This window comes from Malus domestica, chromosome 15, assembly GCF_042453785.1.
Source record: "Malus domestica chromosome 15, GDT2T_hap1".
NCBI lineage: Eukaryota > Viridiplantae > Streptophyta > Magnoliopsida > Rosales > Rosaceae > Malus > Malus domestica.
The window spans coordinates 53,881,736-53,895,904 of NC_091675.1; the positions used below are offsets into that span (position 1 = coordinate 53,881,736).

Consider the following 14,169-nt stretch of genomic DNA (forward strand, 5'->3'; position numbering starts at 1 on the left):
GAAAACTTTGAGTTTTAATGATAAGGACAAAATAAAGGGTAAAGTGACTAGTACCACGCTTGACTTTTTAGTGTAAAAATGTAGTTTTTCGTTAAAGTGAACAGTACCGTGGGCTTTTCGTTAAAACACCCTTTTTTTTAATTGAAACATAGTTTTATTTGATTTCATAAATTTTCTAATTAGTTCCGAAAAACTTAATAATTCAGTTCGAAAAACGTTTTGATCAAGTTGGAATGTGAAGGATGTGTGGATGTTTAAAAGAATAAAACTTTTGAAATGTTGGACTTTTCTTTTATTGATGTGTTGGACTGGGGCTTAAACCAACCAACTCAAATTAATTAACAATGATTTGGTTTGGTTTAGTTTCAATAGTGGTATTGGTCAAAAGCCAAACTGAAATGTTAAATGGTAGTTAGTTTGATAATATTTTTGGTGTCAAACCGAATCAAGCTGAACCACGCCCATCCTTAACCAAAACCACAACTGAAAGTTTGGTTTGATTTCTAAACCATATCACTTTTTAATTGTAAAAATGGAAGCAACAACAACTCATTACAATTTGTGTGTGGCTAGTTTGATGTCCACCAAACAAGAAGTTTTTTAGAACGTGTAGTCATGTGCGATCTTTTTGTCACAAAGTAGAGCCGATTGAAGAGCGTTAATTCTATATGTGTGACTAGACAACCACATGATCCGACTAGCAAAATTTAAAATTGTCCTCACCAAGGAGAGAGGCCTTAAAAACTAAAACTCCTTTTAAATTGAAAAGATATGAAAGTGAAATGGGAGGTAGATGATAAAATCCAGCATATAAACTGCCTCCCCTCCCTTCCACTTGCACGGTGGATGGCACGACAGCATTTGGTCATCGTTTCGTGGCCAATAACCTCCCACGCCAAGTGCGATACAAACACTGCTTTCCCCCTTCACTCAAAACCCACTCCTTTCTTTCCTCTCTGCCCTCCTCCTTTCTCCTCATTTGAAGAGAAAAAACATGGAAGCCAACGTCGTCTCCAAGCTCGTACTTCCTCCGGTCCGTACAGCTACTTCAAGCTCTTACTCTTCGCCCACCGCTCCAAAGCTCTTCTCCTCATTCTCCTGCGGTTCTAGAAGCCAAATAAGACAAGCGGGCCTTGGCAATTCTTCTTCTTCTTCTTCTTCTTCTCGTACGGTTCCCAAGTTTTCAATTGCTTCGAGTGCTGGTATTCAGGAAATTAATGAGACCCAGTTCCGGGATTCGGTTCTTAACTCGGACCGTCCGGTTCTTGTCGAGTTCGTTGCCAGTTGGTGCGGCCCTTGCCGCTTAATCTCGCCTGCTATGGAATGGCTCGCTCAGGTTCCTCTCTCTCCCCTGGGAGCCTTTCGATTTCCCATTAGTTTTTTAGGATTTAGACTTGAACTTGAAGTTTGACAACTTGACTACTGTCTGAAATAATGTTTAAACGGGAGGCTAGAGGTCGGTCCTCTGCACTGTCAAGAGTGAGCAGAAACTTATCGGAGGAAACACTTCTGCTTGTATGCGCTTTTTCTACTACAAGCACAACAAACTTTCATTAAAAATCCAAGTGCTTCCTGAAAAAGCAATTGGAAGTGATTTGTGAAGACTCCAGAAAGCACGGAGAGTGCTTTTAGAATCTAGAAGCAGTTATAGTTATTCTATGCTAAACACTGCTAGAAGCACTTAAAGTTATTCTGTGCCAAACCCTGCTAAAAGCACTTTTGGTAAGTCTTTGACCAATAAGACCCTAATAGTTGTTGGAGTATGTGGCCAAGTGGCCACCTTTTAATTAAACAAATCAAAAAGAAAAAAAAGATAAAATAATTATGTCTCTTCCTTGTTTTGGGGAAAAGAAAAGGGAATTGGTCTAAAGTTGTCTTGGTCCATGGGAAGTCACGGATGAGTTCTTTGAAAGAGAAATAATTGCTATTTTTGATGAAGTGTAGTAATGAAGCCATAAGAGAGGAAAAAACGTAGCAGAAAATGAGAGCAAAAACAGAGGTGATGCAGCCCCATTTTGAAGAGAAGAAAGAAAGGTGATTTTCTTTCTTTGTTGGTACTCACTCAATCAAAGTTGTATTTGTGTATTAGCTTTGAGCTTTGTATAGAAAGGAAATTATTCACTATATTTCCCTCTCTATTTGTTTCTTTGGTGTGTGAGAGCTATTGGGTGTATTGGGCTTTTGGGTTGTGAGATTGTCAACACTTTGTAAACTCCCATTTGGTTGATAGTGGATTATTGGGTGAGCTCCTACTGCTCCGAGGACGTACTCCAGTTACACTGACTGTTGAGGAACCTCGTTAAAATCTTGGTGTCTTTAATATTTTGTTCTTGCATTTCATTTGATAAATTTCCTGTGGGTTAGCTTGAGTTGGTTCCAACGGGTTTGGTACTATCTTAGCACAACAATTGGTATCAGAGCACTGGTTGCTCTTGGGTACTGTCTAGTTACCAAAGATGTCAGACGGGCAAGATGAAAATCCTTTTGGAAGCAGCTCCGGGTTTGCAAGAACTACGGTGCAAAATGCAAAGTTCGAAGTGGAAAAGTTTGATGGCACAAACAACTTCGGGATGTGGCAATGTGAGGTCAAAGATGTGTTGGCTCAACAAGATCTACTTGCCGCGTTGGGAGAGAAGCCGGAAACTATGTCAAAGCCGGAATGGGAAAAATTAAATTTGTGGGCTTGTTCTTCAATTCGGTTGTGCCTTGCAAAAACTCAGAAGTATTTTGTGATGCGGGAGACATTAGCAAGTGTGTTGTGGCAAAAATTGGAAGACAAGTATATGACAAAGAGTGCAGAGAACCGGCTACACTTGAAGAAAAAGCTCTACCGCTTCCAATACAAAGAAGGTACAAAAATGATTAGACACCTTGATGCTTTTAATAAGTTGATTGCCGACTTGTTAAATTTAGATGAGGATATTAAGGATGAAGATAAGGCCTTAATATTGTTGAATTCATTGCCGGACTCTTATGAGCATTTTGTTACCACTATTATGCATGGTAAATAAACTGTGAAATTTGAAGATGTGTCAAATGCCTTGATGAATTATGAAATGAGGCATAGAGATAAAAATCATGATAGTACCTCTGAAGCTTTATTTGTTAGAGGTAGATCATCGGAAAGGAGGTCCTCTACTAGTAGGAAAAAATCACAGTCTCGACCTAGAGGAAACTCTAAAGGTAGAAAACCTTTAGAAAGGGATGAATGTGCCTTTTGTTATAATAAGGGCCATTGGAAGAAAGATTGTCCTAAGTTGAAGACCAAAGGAAAAGAAAGTTCTGAAGCTAATGTTGCTGAGGTTGAAACAGATTTTTCTGATTTTGCTTTAACCACTTCCTCATCATTTGATTGTGCTACTAAGTGGGTGTTGGATACGGGTTGTACTCATCATATGACTCCTCACAAGGATTGGTTTTCAAGCTTGAAAGAGTTTGATGATGGCGTTGTGTTCATGGGAGATGACAATCCTTGCACAACAAAAGGGATTGGTACAGTTCGGTTGAAGTTGCATGATGGCATGGTTAAAGAGTTGACAGGTGTTCGGTATGTACCGAATTTGAAGAAAAATCTTATTTCTTTGGGTACTTTGGAATCCAAGGGTTTCAGGTTTCATTCAGATGGGCAGACATTAAAAGTTACTTATGGTGCACTTGTTGTGATGAAAGCTCCTAGATGTGGCCATTTGTATTTATTGCAGGGAAGCACTGTGACAGGTGAAGCATCTGTAGTTTCTGAAAATATGGGCACATCTGATTCAGATACTACTAGACTGTGGCATATGAGATTAGGCCATGCCGGTGAGAAAGCTCTACAAGGGCTTGTGAAAAAAGGTATTCTAAAAGGTGCCACGACTTGTAAGCTTGATTTCTGCGAGCATTGTGTCTTGGGGAAGCAAACTAGAGTGAAGTTTGGTACTGCTGTACATCAGACGAAGGGCATTCTTGATTATGTGCATTCGGATGTTTGGGGTCCTACAAAGACTCTCTCTTTGAGTGGTAGACATTGGTTCGTGACCTTTGTTGATGATTATTCAAGAAGGTCTTGGGTTTACACTATGAAGCACAAGAGTGAGGTGTTAAGCATTTTCTTGGGATGGAAGAAAATGGTTGAGAACAAGACTGGGAGAAAGATTAAGATTTTGAGATCGGATAATGGTGGTGAATACACATCCGACCATTTCTTTAAAGTTTGCAAAGAAGAAGGAATTGTGAGACATTTTAGTGTTCGGGGAACTCCACAACAAAATGGAGTTGCAGAAAGATTGAATCGAACCTTGCTTGAGAAGGTTAGATGTATGTTGTCTCAGTCGGGTTTAAGCAAGTCATTTTGGGCAGAGGCAGTTAATTATGCATGTCATATCATCAACCGGTTACCCTCAGCTGCTATTCAGGGTAAGACACCAATGGAGGTATGGACTGGAAAACCTTATTCTGATTATGATCATATTTGTATTTTTGGTTCACCTGCTTATTTTCATGTAACTGAAAATAAACTTGATCCTAGAGCCAAAAAGGCTATCTTTCTTGGTTTTAGTAGTGGTGTCAAAGGTTACAGGTTGTGGTGTCCAGAGATGAAGAAACTGGTAATTAGTAGAGATGTGACATTTGATGAAGAAAGTATGTACAAAGTCTCTGAGAAGAATGTGAAAGATGTCCAACAGGTGGAGCTTGAGAAAGTTGCCTCTGATACTTCAAATCCTATTTCCGCTGATGTCGAAGCCACTACAAGTGAAGAAGTTGGAGACCATGAGGATGTTGAAGAAGTTGAACTTGAAGATTCTATTCAAGTTGAAGAGCAAGTTTCACCTCAAGAGTCTATTGCTAAGAACAGAGGAAAGAGACAAATTACCAAGCCAGCTCGGTACAGTGACTATGTTGCTTTTGCTCTTCCTATTATCACTGATGAGATTCCATCCAATTTTGAGGAAGCTATTGAGAGTGAGGAGAAGAAAATGTGGTGCAATGCCATGGGTGATGAGATGAATTCTCTCTTGAAGAACAAGACTTGGGAATTAGCTAAATTGCCTAAGGGCAAGAAAGCTATTGGTTGCAAATGGGTGTATGCCAAGAAGGAAGATGCTGATGAGAAAAGCAATGTGAGATTTAAAGCAAGATTAGTTGCTAAATGGTATGCACAAAAGGAGGGCATTGACTACAATGAAATCTTTTCTCCGGTTGTGAAACACTCCTCAATTCGCATTATGTTAGCTCTTGTTGCACAGTATGATCTTGAGCTTGTGCAACTTGATGTGAAGACGGCTTTCCTACATGGTGATTTGAATGAAGAGATCTATATGTGTCAACCGGATGGGTATATAGTGAAAGGGAAGGAAAATTTGTTTTGCAAATTGAAGAAATCGCTTTATGGCTTGAAGCAATCTCCAAGGCAATGGTATTTGAGGTTTGATAAATTTATGAGAGGCCAAAATTATTCTAGAAGTCAATATGATCATTGTGTGTACTTCAAGAAGTTGCAAGATGGGTCTTTCATTTATTTATTGATATATGTTGATGATATGTTGATTGCCTCAAAGAATGTTGAAGAGATTGAGAAATTGAAGAAACAAATGAAGAACGAGTTCGAGATGAAGGATCTTGGTGAAGCGAAGAAGATCCTTGGCATGGAGATCACTAGAGATAGAGAGAAAGGTTTGGTCAGTTTGAATCAAAGACAATACCTTGAGAAGTTGATTCGGAAGTTTGGAGTTCATGATTCAACCAAACCGGTTAGTACCCCTTTGGCTCCTCATTTTAAATTGAGTTCTCTACAATGTCCTAAAACTGATAAAGAGAAGCTGCAAATGAAAAATATACCATATGCTAATTTGGTTGGTAGTTTGATGTATGCAATGGTATGCTCTAGACCGGATATTGCTCATGCAGTTGGCATGGTGAGTCGATATATGCATAATCCAGGTAAAGAGCATTGGCAAGCAGCTAAGTGGATATTGAGGTATCTCCATGGTACTCGAGATGTTGGTTTATGCTTTGAGAGAGATGACTCTGGTATTGGTCATTTTGCAGTTGGTTATGTTGATTCAGATTATGCAGGTGATCTGGATGGAAGGAAGTCTGCTACAGGCTATGTGTTTACTATGGCTAAAGGGCCAGTTTGTTGGAGGTCCATTTTGCAGTCGTCTGTTGCCTTGTCTACTACAGAGGCTGAATATATGGCAGTTGCTGAAGCTATAAAGGAGGCCATTTGGATACATGGGCTTATTAGAGATTTGGGGGTTGATCAGAAGCAGGTGGAGGTACATTGTGATAGTCAGAGTGCCATTTATTTGGCTAAGTATCAGGTTCATCATGCGAGGACCAAGCACATAGATGTGCGTTATCACTTTGTTCGTGAAATTGTTGGTGAAGGGGAAATCATTCTCCAGAAGATTCCAACGAAAGACAACCCCGCTGATATGTTGACTAAGGTTGTTGGTGTAGCCAAGTTTGTTCACTGTTTAAACTTGGCTCACATTATGCCTATATAAAGAAGGCGTTGAGCAGTAGGAGTTTTGGAGTATTTGGCTCGGCATGAGTTGTTCTCTTGCTAGTGTTTGGGAGTGATGTTGTGTGTTAATTGTATTGGTTGGCTTATCATGACGTTTTTCGGAACTTGGCCAAGGTGGAGATTGTTGGAGTATGTGGCCAAGTGGCCACCTTTTAATTAAACAAATCAAAAAGAAAAAAAAGACAAAATAATTATGTCTCTTCCTTGTTTTGGGGAAAAGAAAAGGGAATTGGTCTAAAGTTGTCTTGGTCCATGGGAAGTCACGGATGAGTTCTTTGAAAGAGAAATAATTGCTATTTTTGATGAAGTGTAGTAATGAAGCCATAAGAGAGGAAAAAACGTAGCAGAAAATGAGAGCAAAAACAGAGGTGATGCAGCCCCATTTTGAAGAGAAGAAAGAAAGGTGATTTTCTTTCTTTGTTGGTACTCACTCAATCAAAGTTGTATTTGTGTATTAGCTTTGAGCTTTGTATAGAAAGGAAATTATTCACTATATTTCCCTCTCTATTTGTTTCTTTGGTGTGTGAGAGCTATTGGGTGTATTGGGCTTTTGGGTTGTGAGATTGTCAACACTTTGTAAACTCCCATTTGGTTGATAGTGGATTATTGGGTGAGCTCCTACTGCTCCGAGGACGTACTCCAGTTACACTGACTGTTGAGGAACCTCGTTAAAATCTTGGTGTCTTTAATATTTTGTTCTTGCATTTCATTTGATAAATTTCCTGTGGGTTAGCTTGAGTTGGTTCCAACGGGTTTGGTACTATCTTAGCACAACAATAGTCTCACTTCCAGATACAATGCTTGATTTCTTGTCAGAAAAGAAAGACAGAAGCGATGTCATTGTCTTTGATATGTACGGTCATTTTGGAACAACGTTTGGAAATGTCATAAAGAGATAGGGAGGACAAGTAGTATCTTTCAAGATTTGGTTATCAATGTGCCTTTGATTGTTGTCCAAACTAAAGAAATTATCTGAAGTATTAGTTTATATGTTGCACTCAGGAATACAAAGACAGGTTAACTGTTGTTAAGATAGATCATGATGCAAACCCAAAACTGATTGAAGAATATAAAGTTTATGGGTTGCCGGCTTTGATTCTCTTCACAAACGGAAAGGAAGTTCCAGAAAGTCGGAGAGAAGGCGCAATTGCCAAAGCGAAGCTTCAAGAGTATGTGGATGTGTTTTTGGAGTCCATGCCAGTTGCATAGTTCCACTTCCATTTGAACTTGCAGAGATCCCAAATTCTATCAGGTTCAATCTGTGTGTAATATGAGTAATCCTTTCCTCCTTTTCTTTTTAGTTTCTTAAGTGTATTGTACTTGCATTCAATTGTATAAAGTGAGCTGAAAATTTCGAAAACTATTCTCTGAGCCTCCAATTTTCGCTTCTTTTCTTCTCCACCTAGATGGGTGATTATATGGAAGATTACTCCAAATCTAGACCATGTTTCTTAAAGCACATGAACGTAAAAAAGGCGGTATATTAGTTGCAAAGTTGATGATTATTGATTGTATCTGATCTACATGCACGTATAATTTGTGTTTGAGAAAGAAGAATCGTGTATTTTTATTGATTTACAACTCGAAAATGAGTAGGACAAAACAAAGTGATTCACAAATATCATCCCCCCATCCCCTAATTGTCTCTCTATCGAGATTGGTTTCTTTCCCTTGTCGACTTTTCAATGTTATATCAGAACCCAGATGCTTGGATTATTTACAAATCCAACTGTGATTTGCTCCATCAAACTACAACTTTGTCTTGCCTACCATAATTGACAGCCTCATCAGGGATGTACTTGCCCCAGAACCAGTGAGCTTTCCAAACTCTATTCATCTCTTCAATCGGAACATTCTTTGTCTCGGGCAAGAAGAAGGCGATGAAGATGGTCATAATGATCACAAAACCGCCAAAGAAGAAGAAGAGACCAAACTTTAAGTGGCAAAGCATGCTGAGGAAGACTTGACCAATGATAAAAGTGAACAACATGTTCACCGAGACGTTGATGGCTTGTCCGGCTGAACGGATTTCCAGAGGGCAAATCTCGCTCGGCACCAACCACCCCAACGGACCCCAAGACCATGCAAATGCTGCTACATATGCACAGATCGAGAACAAGATCCAATTGGCTTCAGTTTTTGTAAAGGATCCGACTCCACTGAGCCCAAACTTCATGCCTATCATCACTCCAACGGCAACCTACAATGCATGTGTGGAAGTTTGGTAATGTCCTTTACAAATTAAAGCAGGCAAACAATTGTTTTTATTAACATGATCGTGTTTAAGTACCTGGCACAGGAGCATCTGCACACCACCTTGAAGGAACAACACCCTTCTTCCGAACCTATCGACTGCGAGAATGGACACAAAGGTAGCAACCACGTTAACACCGCCGGTGATGACTGCGGACATTAGGGATGCTTCGTCTCCAAACCCCAAAGTCATGAAAAGAACTGGTGAGTAAAACATGATCACATTGATCCCGGTGAGCTGCTGGAAGAATGGAACGAGAATGCAAATGACAAGTTGAGGCCTATATCTCGGCTCTGTGATGTTGGTCCATTGGTTTTCCACTTTTTGGGCAGCGTCAGTAGCATCAAGAAGGTCTTGGAACTCCTCATCAACGTTGTTGGTGCCACGGATTTTTTTCAGCATTTTCCTGGCCTTATCGGGGTTACCTCTTTCTAGGATGGAATTTGGAGTGTCGGGAAGAAAGATTGCAGCGAGAGTCATCATCAAGGAAGGAACGGCTGCAAGAGCAAGAGAGACTCTCCAGCCATATCCGCCCTTGATCTTGGCTGTGCCGAAGTTGACAAGACCTGCCACTAGAATACCAATGGTGATGGCCATTTGGAACCCCATGTTCAATGCTCCTCTAATCTTTGTTGGAGCCATTTCCGCTAGATAAATGGGAACGGACTGCAAATCACGACGAGAATTTTGAACTAGTTAGCTACCGGTCTAGCTCTAAGTTTCAAGGATGCTACAGAGATCATATTTTCATGCAACATCGACCGACCACATTATGAGGTATACGTGGTAATTGATACATAACCTGTCGTCTAAAATGCGTTATTACCTTAAGGTTCGTATGTTTTAATCAACCTGTAGTTAAAGATAGAAGATATATGTACCTGATTAGCAAATCCCACTCCAACACCAAGCAAGAGACGACCAATGATTAGAACGATAATGTTATTGGCAATACCATTTAGAATTGAGCCAACAAGAAAAACAAGGCCTGCCACAAACATGGATATTTTCCGGCCAAATTTCCTAGTCACCGTTGAAGCGAAGAAGGAAGCCACCAAGGCTGCAACGTAGAGGCAAGACGTGAACAACGTGAGGAGTTGGCTGTCAAATTTGCAGTACTGGTTTTGATTAGCAGTCTCATTCTTCATTTTGTGGAACACAGACGGGAAGAACTTGCTCAAGAACGACTCCATTGAAGTCACACCCCCTGCATATATGCGCGATAATTCAAAACCCGATTAGTACTTGTTTCTCTTGATGACCTCAATTCTTTTAAACATAGAGACAATCACAGATTTAATTACCTGAGATCCCGAGATCATATCCGAATAGGAGACCACCCATGGCAGCCGCCACACAAGTGAAAAGCACAAAGATGGTGACACCTCCTTCATAGCTCCTCCCTCCTCCACCGCCAACATATGCTCCTCCAGCCATCGCTCTACAAAGTTTTGGAGTCTTACAGCTCTTTGTAGTTTGAATATATTAAACCGATATCTCAAAAATCTTTTGATCTTTGTTGCTGACTTGTATCTCAAATCCGAAAATGTTTGAAGTTTATAAAGGTTCGAAGCTGCAACAAAACCAGGCTAGAGTTTCAACAACTTAGACCTAATCTTGTTTTCTAGTTTCTGTAACTCCTTACCTCCTTGCTAATTCTGCCATATTTAGGCATGAATAGTTGGACATGTTAGGACCAGAGGATAGCAGCAAAGTTCTTGTTTCGGTTAGGTTGAGATAATACTAGTTCTTGGTATTACACCATTAATCTTGCTGTCTGGAGCTCTAAATTTGGCAATGTGTGATGATTGTTATATGTGAACGGATATGGATCAAAACTCAACACAGTTTAACAGGCATGCAGAACTTTTTCAGTGTGTCATAATAAAAGTGGTTGGATATTTTTTTTTTTCAAGTATCGAACCACCTATAGAATGACACTTGGTATACTGAGTCGTGTTCCCGACACCCTGAAAAATCTCTCACATACATGTAGCATATGAAAAGCCATATTGTAAACCGACACCCTAAAAAATCTCTCACATACATGTAGCATATGAAAAGCCATACTGTAAATTTGAATTTATTTTTTAATTTATATATCTTAACGACATAATTAATCATACTTAATTTTTATGTTGAGTCCAGCACATCCAACTATGATGTCGAGCCCTAGAGTGTAGTCCTGCTTGCCTCTTCAGTGTCTCAAAAACACGGTCATGTCCAAGTGTCATAATAAAAGTGGTTGGAAAATTTTTTTCAAGTATCGAACCACTTGTATAATGACACTTGGTGTACTAAGCCATGTTCTCGACACATCGAAAAATCTCTAACAGACATGTAGTATATGAAAAGCAGTACTGTAAATTTGGTTTTATTTTTTAATTTATATATTTTAATGAAATATGTAATCGTACTTAATTCTGATGTCGAGTCTAGCACATCCAATTTTGATGTCGAGCCCTGGTGTTTAGTCCTGCTTGCCTCTTTCTTCCACTTGCTAATGAGAACTTTTCAACTCATCATAATACAATTGGTTAGAATTTTTTTTTCAATTATCCAATCACTTGAATTATGACACTTAATCTACTAAGCCATGTTTCCAACACATAGAAAAAACTCTCTGTCACATCCCCGCCTGGGCCCTTACCACATCCCGGGCTCGACTCCGCTGTAGCACGATATTGTCCGCTTTGGGCCCAGACCACGCCCTCACGGTTTTGTTTATGGGAACTCACACAAGAACTTCCCAGTGGGTCACCCATCATGGGATTGCTATCGCGCGAACTCGCTTAACTTCGGAGTTCCGATAGAACCCGAAGCCAGTGAGCTCCCAAAAGGCCTCGTGCTAGGTAGAGATAGGAATATACATATAAGACTTAGAGGATCCACTCCCCTGGGCGATGTGGGATGTTACAATCCACCCCCCCTTAGGGGTCCGACATCCTCGTCGACACACTTCCGGCCAAAGATTGGCTCTGATACCAAATTGTCATATCCTAGCCCGGGCCCTCACCACATCCCGGTTTGACTCCTTCATAGCACGATATTGTCGGTTTTGGGCCCTGACCACGCCCTCACTGTTTTGTTTCTAGGAACTCACACGAGAACTTCCCAGTGGATCACCCATCATGAGATTGCTCTCGCGCGATCTTGCTTAACTTCGGAGTTCTGACGGAACCCGAAGCCAGTGAGCTCCTAAAAAGACTCGTGCTAGGTAGAGATACGAATATACATATAAAGCTTAGAGAATCTACTCCCATGTGCGATGTGGGATGTTACACTCTCATTGTCTACACTTGTATAAACCAGTGTCCTAAAGTCCCTCTCTAGGCGCTTGTCTAGACTTTCATAGGCACCAGCCTAGACTACTTAGTTCACAACTCTCACTTAGGTAGAAAATGTTTTCCACATTTAACTTTATTTTTAATTTAATATTTGTTAATTATTTGAATTTAAAACATGCTAAATTGTAGACAAACTACAATTTCGATGACATAAACAAGTCAATGGACAACTACTTGAATAGGTTATTCTCGAATCGGTACAAGTAGTGGAAGAGCGACCTCCACAAATATTTTGAGTTGTTTGATGGTCTGGAGGTCGCTCTCGATGAGGGTTACCCATTGGAGTTGGAAGACCGGGTGGACGATTGAGCATGGCTTTGCGTCCATTTTCAGGAGCCCGCATGTCTGGTACGTATGTATATATTTATTACTTCCAAGTATTATAACATTTAATTTAATATTAATTATTACTAATATGAGTCTTATTACTAATGGTACGTTTGGACGTAGGAAATAAATTTAGAATTTAGATAAAATGCAGAATTTATAAATTAACATGCACCAATTCCTTTGTTTTGATTTATAAACATAGGAATTTAGGATTTCCACGTGAAAATAAACTTGGAATTTGGGGCCTCCAATTCTCAAGTTTAAATTTCATGTAAATAAGTGTCTTTTCCCAATTTCTATGATTAAGAGTTTAAAATTAATAAATTTCATTATCAATTCCATTGTTCTTTTATGTTAATCAAACAAGAAAATTTACAAATTTTAGATAATAAAATCCGTCATTGTAAAATTCCTTAGTAATCTTAAATTTCATCGTCCAAACATAATGTAACTGATTCACTGTTCATAAGTACAGTGTGCTTCCTATTTTGTCCCAACTAATTTTGCTTTATTACGTTTCTGCCACTGTCTGAGAAAATATATATACAGTTTTTTTTTCCTCCTCTCTTCTCTCTTCCCTCTTCCCTCTTCCCTCTCGCTGCCGCGTTGCACTCATGACCGTTTGAACGAGAAACCCAAAAATCATCAATTTCATCTCCTTCTCCAAACCAACACAACCATACCTTCCATCAGTCTTAATCCGCACCCGAACCCTCGAACCCAGTTTGGGTTCGACATTCCCGGCGACTTTCATAAGTTTTCCGGTGGCGGCCGGCCCTGCAACCACATCTATTCGACTCAGGGGAGTCCCAACACAACATTCGAGTTTTGCATGCTCGAATCTGCCCCTAGACAGAGGAGTTCCATAAACCCAGCTCGCGGTGGGGTTTTCCGACGAAGATCTGAGTTTTCCCCGACCGGTTTCAGGCCTTTCCGACCTTTTTTGGGTCCGGCGAAGGTGATATTCTTACTCTACACCCTCAAATTAGCTTAGGTTGTGAATTTGGTGTGCGATGGTTGAGTTTTAAAGCTAATCGGAATCTCTGTGTTTTCCGGCCAATTAGCACTCCCTGGGTATGGCCACATTCTGCAGATCGATTAATGTGGTGGTTAAGTGCTGAAACGATTCTGTTGCACTGATTTTATCTGTCGTAAAGCGCAAGATAATGGGGTTAATCCTTAAAATGGAGAAGGAAACAGGAGCTTAATAATTTAGAATTCTGAAAAGGCGAGATGTTGCAGTTGGGTAAAATCCTAGACATATATAGACATGTGTTTATAAAAGTTATGATGAGATCCTCAAAAATATCTGGCTGGAGGCCGTGTATTTGTAGCATGGGAGTCTGATTGCTGCATTGCATGGATATGTGCATTTCTTGAGTTTTTGTTTTTTTGTGTGTTGGATTAGATATTGTTGTTATGTTTAAGAATTTGAATCTGTTCATAGTTATTGATTTCGTATTATTATTAGCACGATGCATGAATTGTGGTTATTTAAATTTTCTGACGGTTTGGAAATGATAATTTGTTCGGAAACTTTTTTTATTCTGGTTGGACAAAGTTAGTTGATTATCTGCAAATTTCATGAGGTTTTCAGTAGGACTGTTTACCAAGACTTTTGCATGTAAATAGTATGTACATGTACATACACATTAAGTAATTTTACTTTTCCAGTAATATTATTTTTCCAATCCCGCAACATTGTGTGGGCAATGATTGTTAGTTTTTAT

General features: G+C 39.7%; 2 protein-coding genes and 1 long non-coding RNA gene across 3 annotated transcripts; 2 read left to right on the forward strand and 1 right to left on the reverse strand.

The window, feature by feature from the left end:
- Window positions 1–820: 820 nt before the first annotated feature.
- LOC103402407 (thioredoxin X, chloroplastic-like) lies at window positions 821–7,868 on the forward strand. Its single transcript, XM_029094971.2, has 2 exons — window positions 821–1,336; window positions 7,511–7,868. Exons 1-2 carry the CDS (start codon window positions 995–997, stop codon window positions 7,715–7,717), a joined length of 549 nt encoding a protein of 182 aa, XP_028950804.1. The 5' UTR covers window positions 821–994; the 3' UTR covers window positions 7,718–7,868.
- Window positions 7,869–8,044: 176 nt separating this feature from the next.
- On the reverse strand, window positions 8,045–10,199 carry LOC103402477 (sugar transport protein 10-like). Its single transcript, XM_070814524.1, has 4 exons — window positions 10,067–10,199; window positions 9,644–9,969; window positions 8,799–9,428; window positions 8,045–8,708 (listed from the first exon to the last, which is right to left on the reverse strand). Exons 1-4 carry the CDS (start codon window positions 10,197–10,199, stop codon window positions 8,253–8,255), a joined length of 1,545 nt encoding a protein of 514 aa, XP_070670625.1. The 3' UTR covers window positions 8,045–8,252.
- A 2,803-nt stretch (window positions 10,200–13,002) lies between these two features.
- LOC139192303 (uncharacterized) lies at window positions 13,003–13,909 on the forward strand. Its single transcript, XR_011576349.1, has 2 exons — window positions 13,003–13,397; window positions 13,504–13,909. It is a non-coding gene; the product is annotated as an uncharacterized lncRNA (long non-coding RNA).
- Window positions 13,910–14,169: the final 260 nt, after the last annotated feature.

Bases quoted from the DNA above. Each gene is read 5' to 3' on its own strand.
- LOC103402407 (XM_029094971.2), top strand. From the start codon at position 995: ATGGAAGCCAACGTCGTCTCCAAGCTCGTACTTCCTCCGGTCCGTACA. The intron at 1,337-7,510 runs GTTCCTCTCTCT...TGTTGCACTCAG, and splicing joins CTATGGAATGGCTCGCTCAG to GAATACAAAGACAGGTTAAC.
- LOC103402477 (XM_070814524.1), bottom strand. From the start codon at position 10,199: ATGGCTGGAGGAGCATATGTTGGCGGTGGAGGAGGGAGGAGCTATGAA. The intron at 9,970-10,066 runs GTAATTAAATCT...GCATATATGCAG, and splicing joins ATATGATCTCGGGATCTCAG to GGGGTGTGACTTCAATGGAG. The intron at 8,709-8,798 runs GTACTTAAACAC...CATGCATTGTAG, and splicing joins TGCAGATGCTCCTGTGCCAG to GTTGCCGTTGGAGTGATGAT.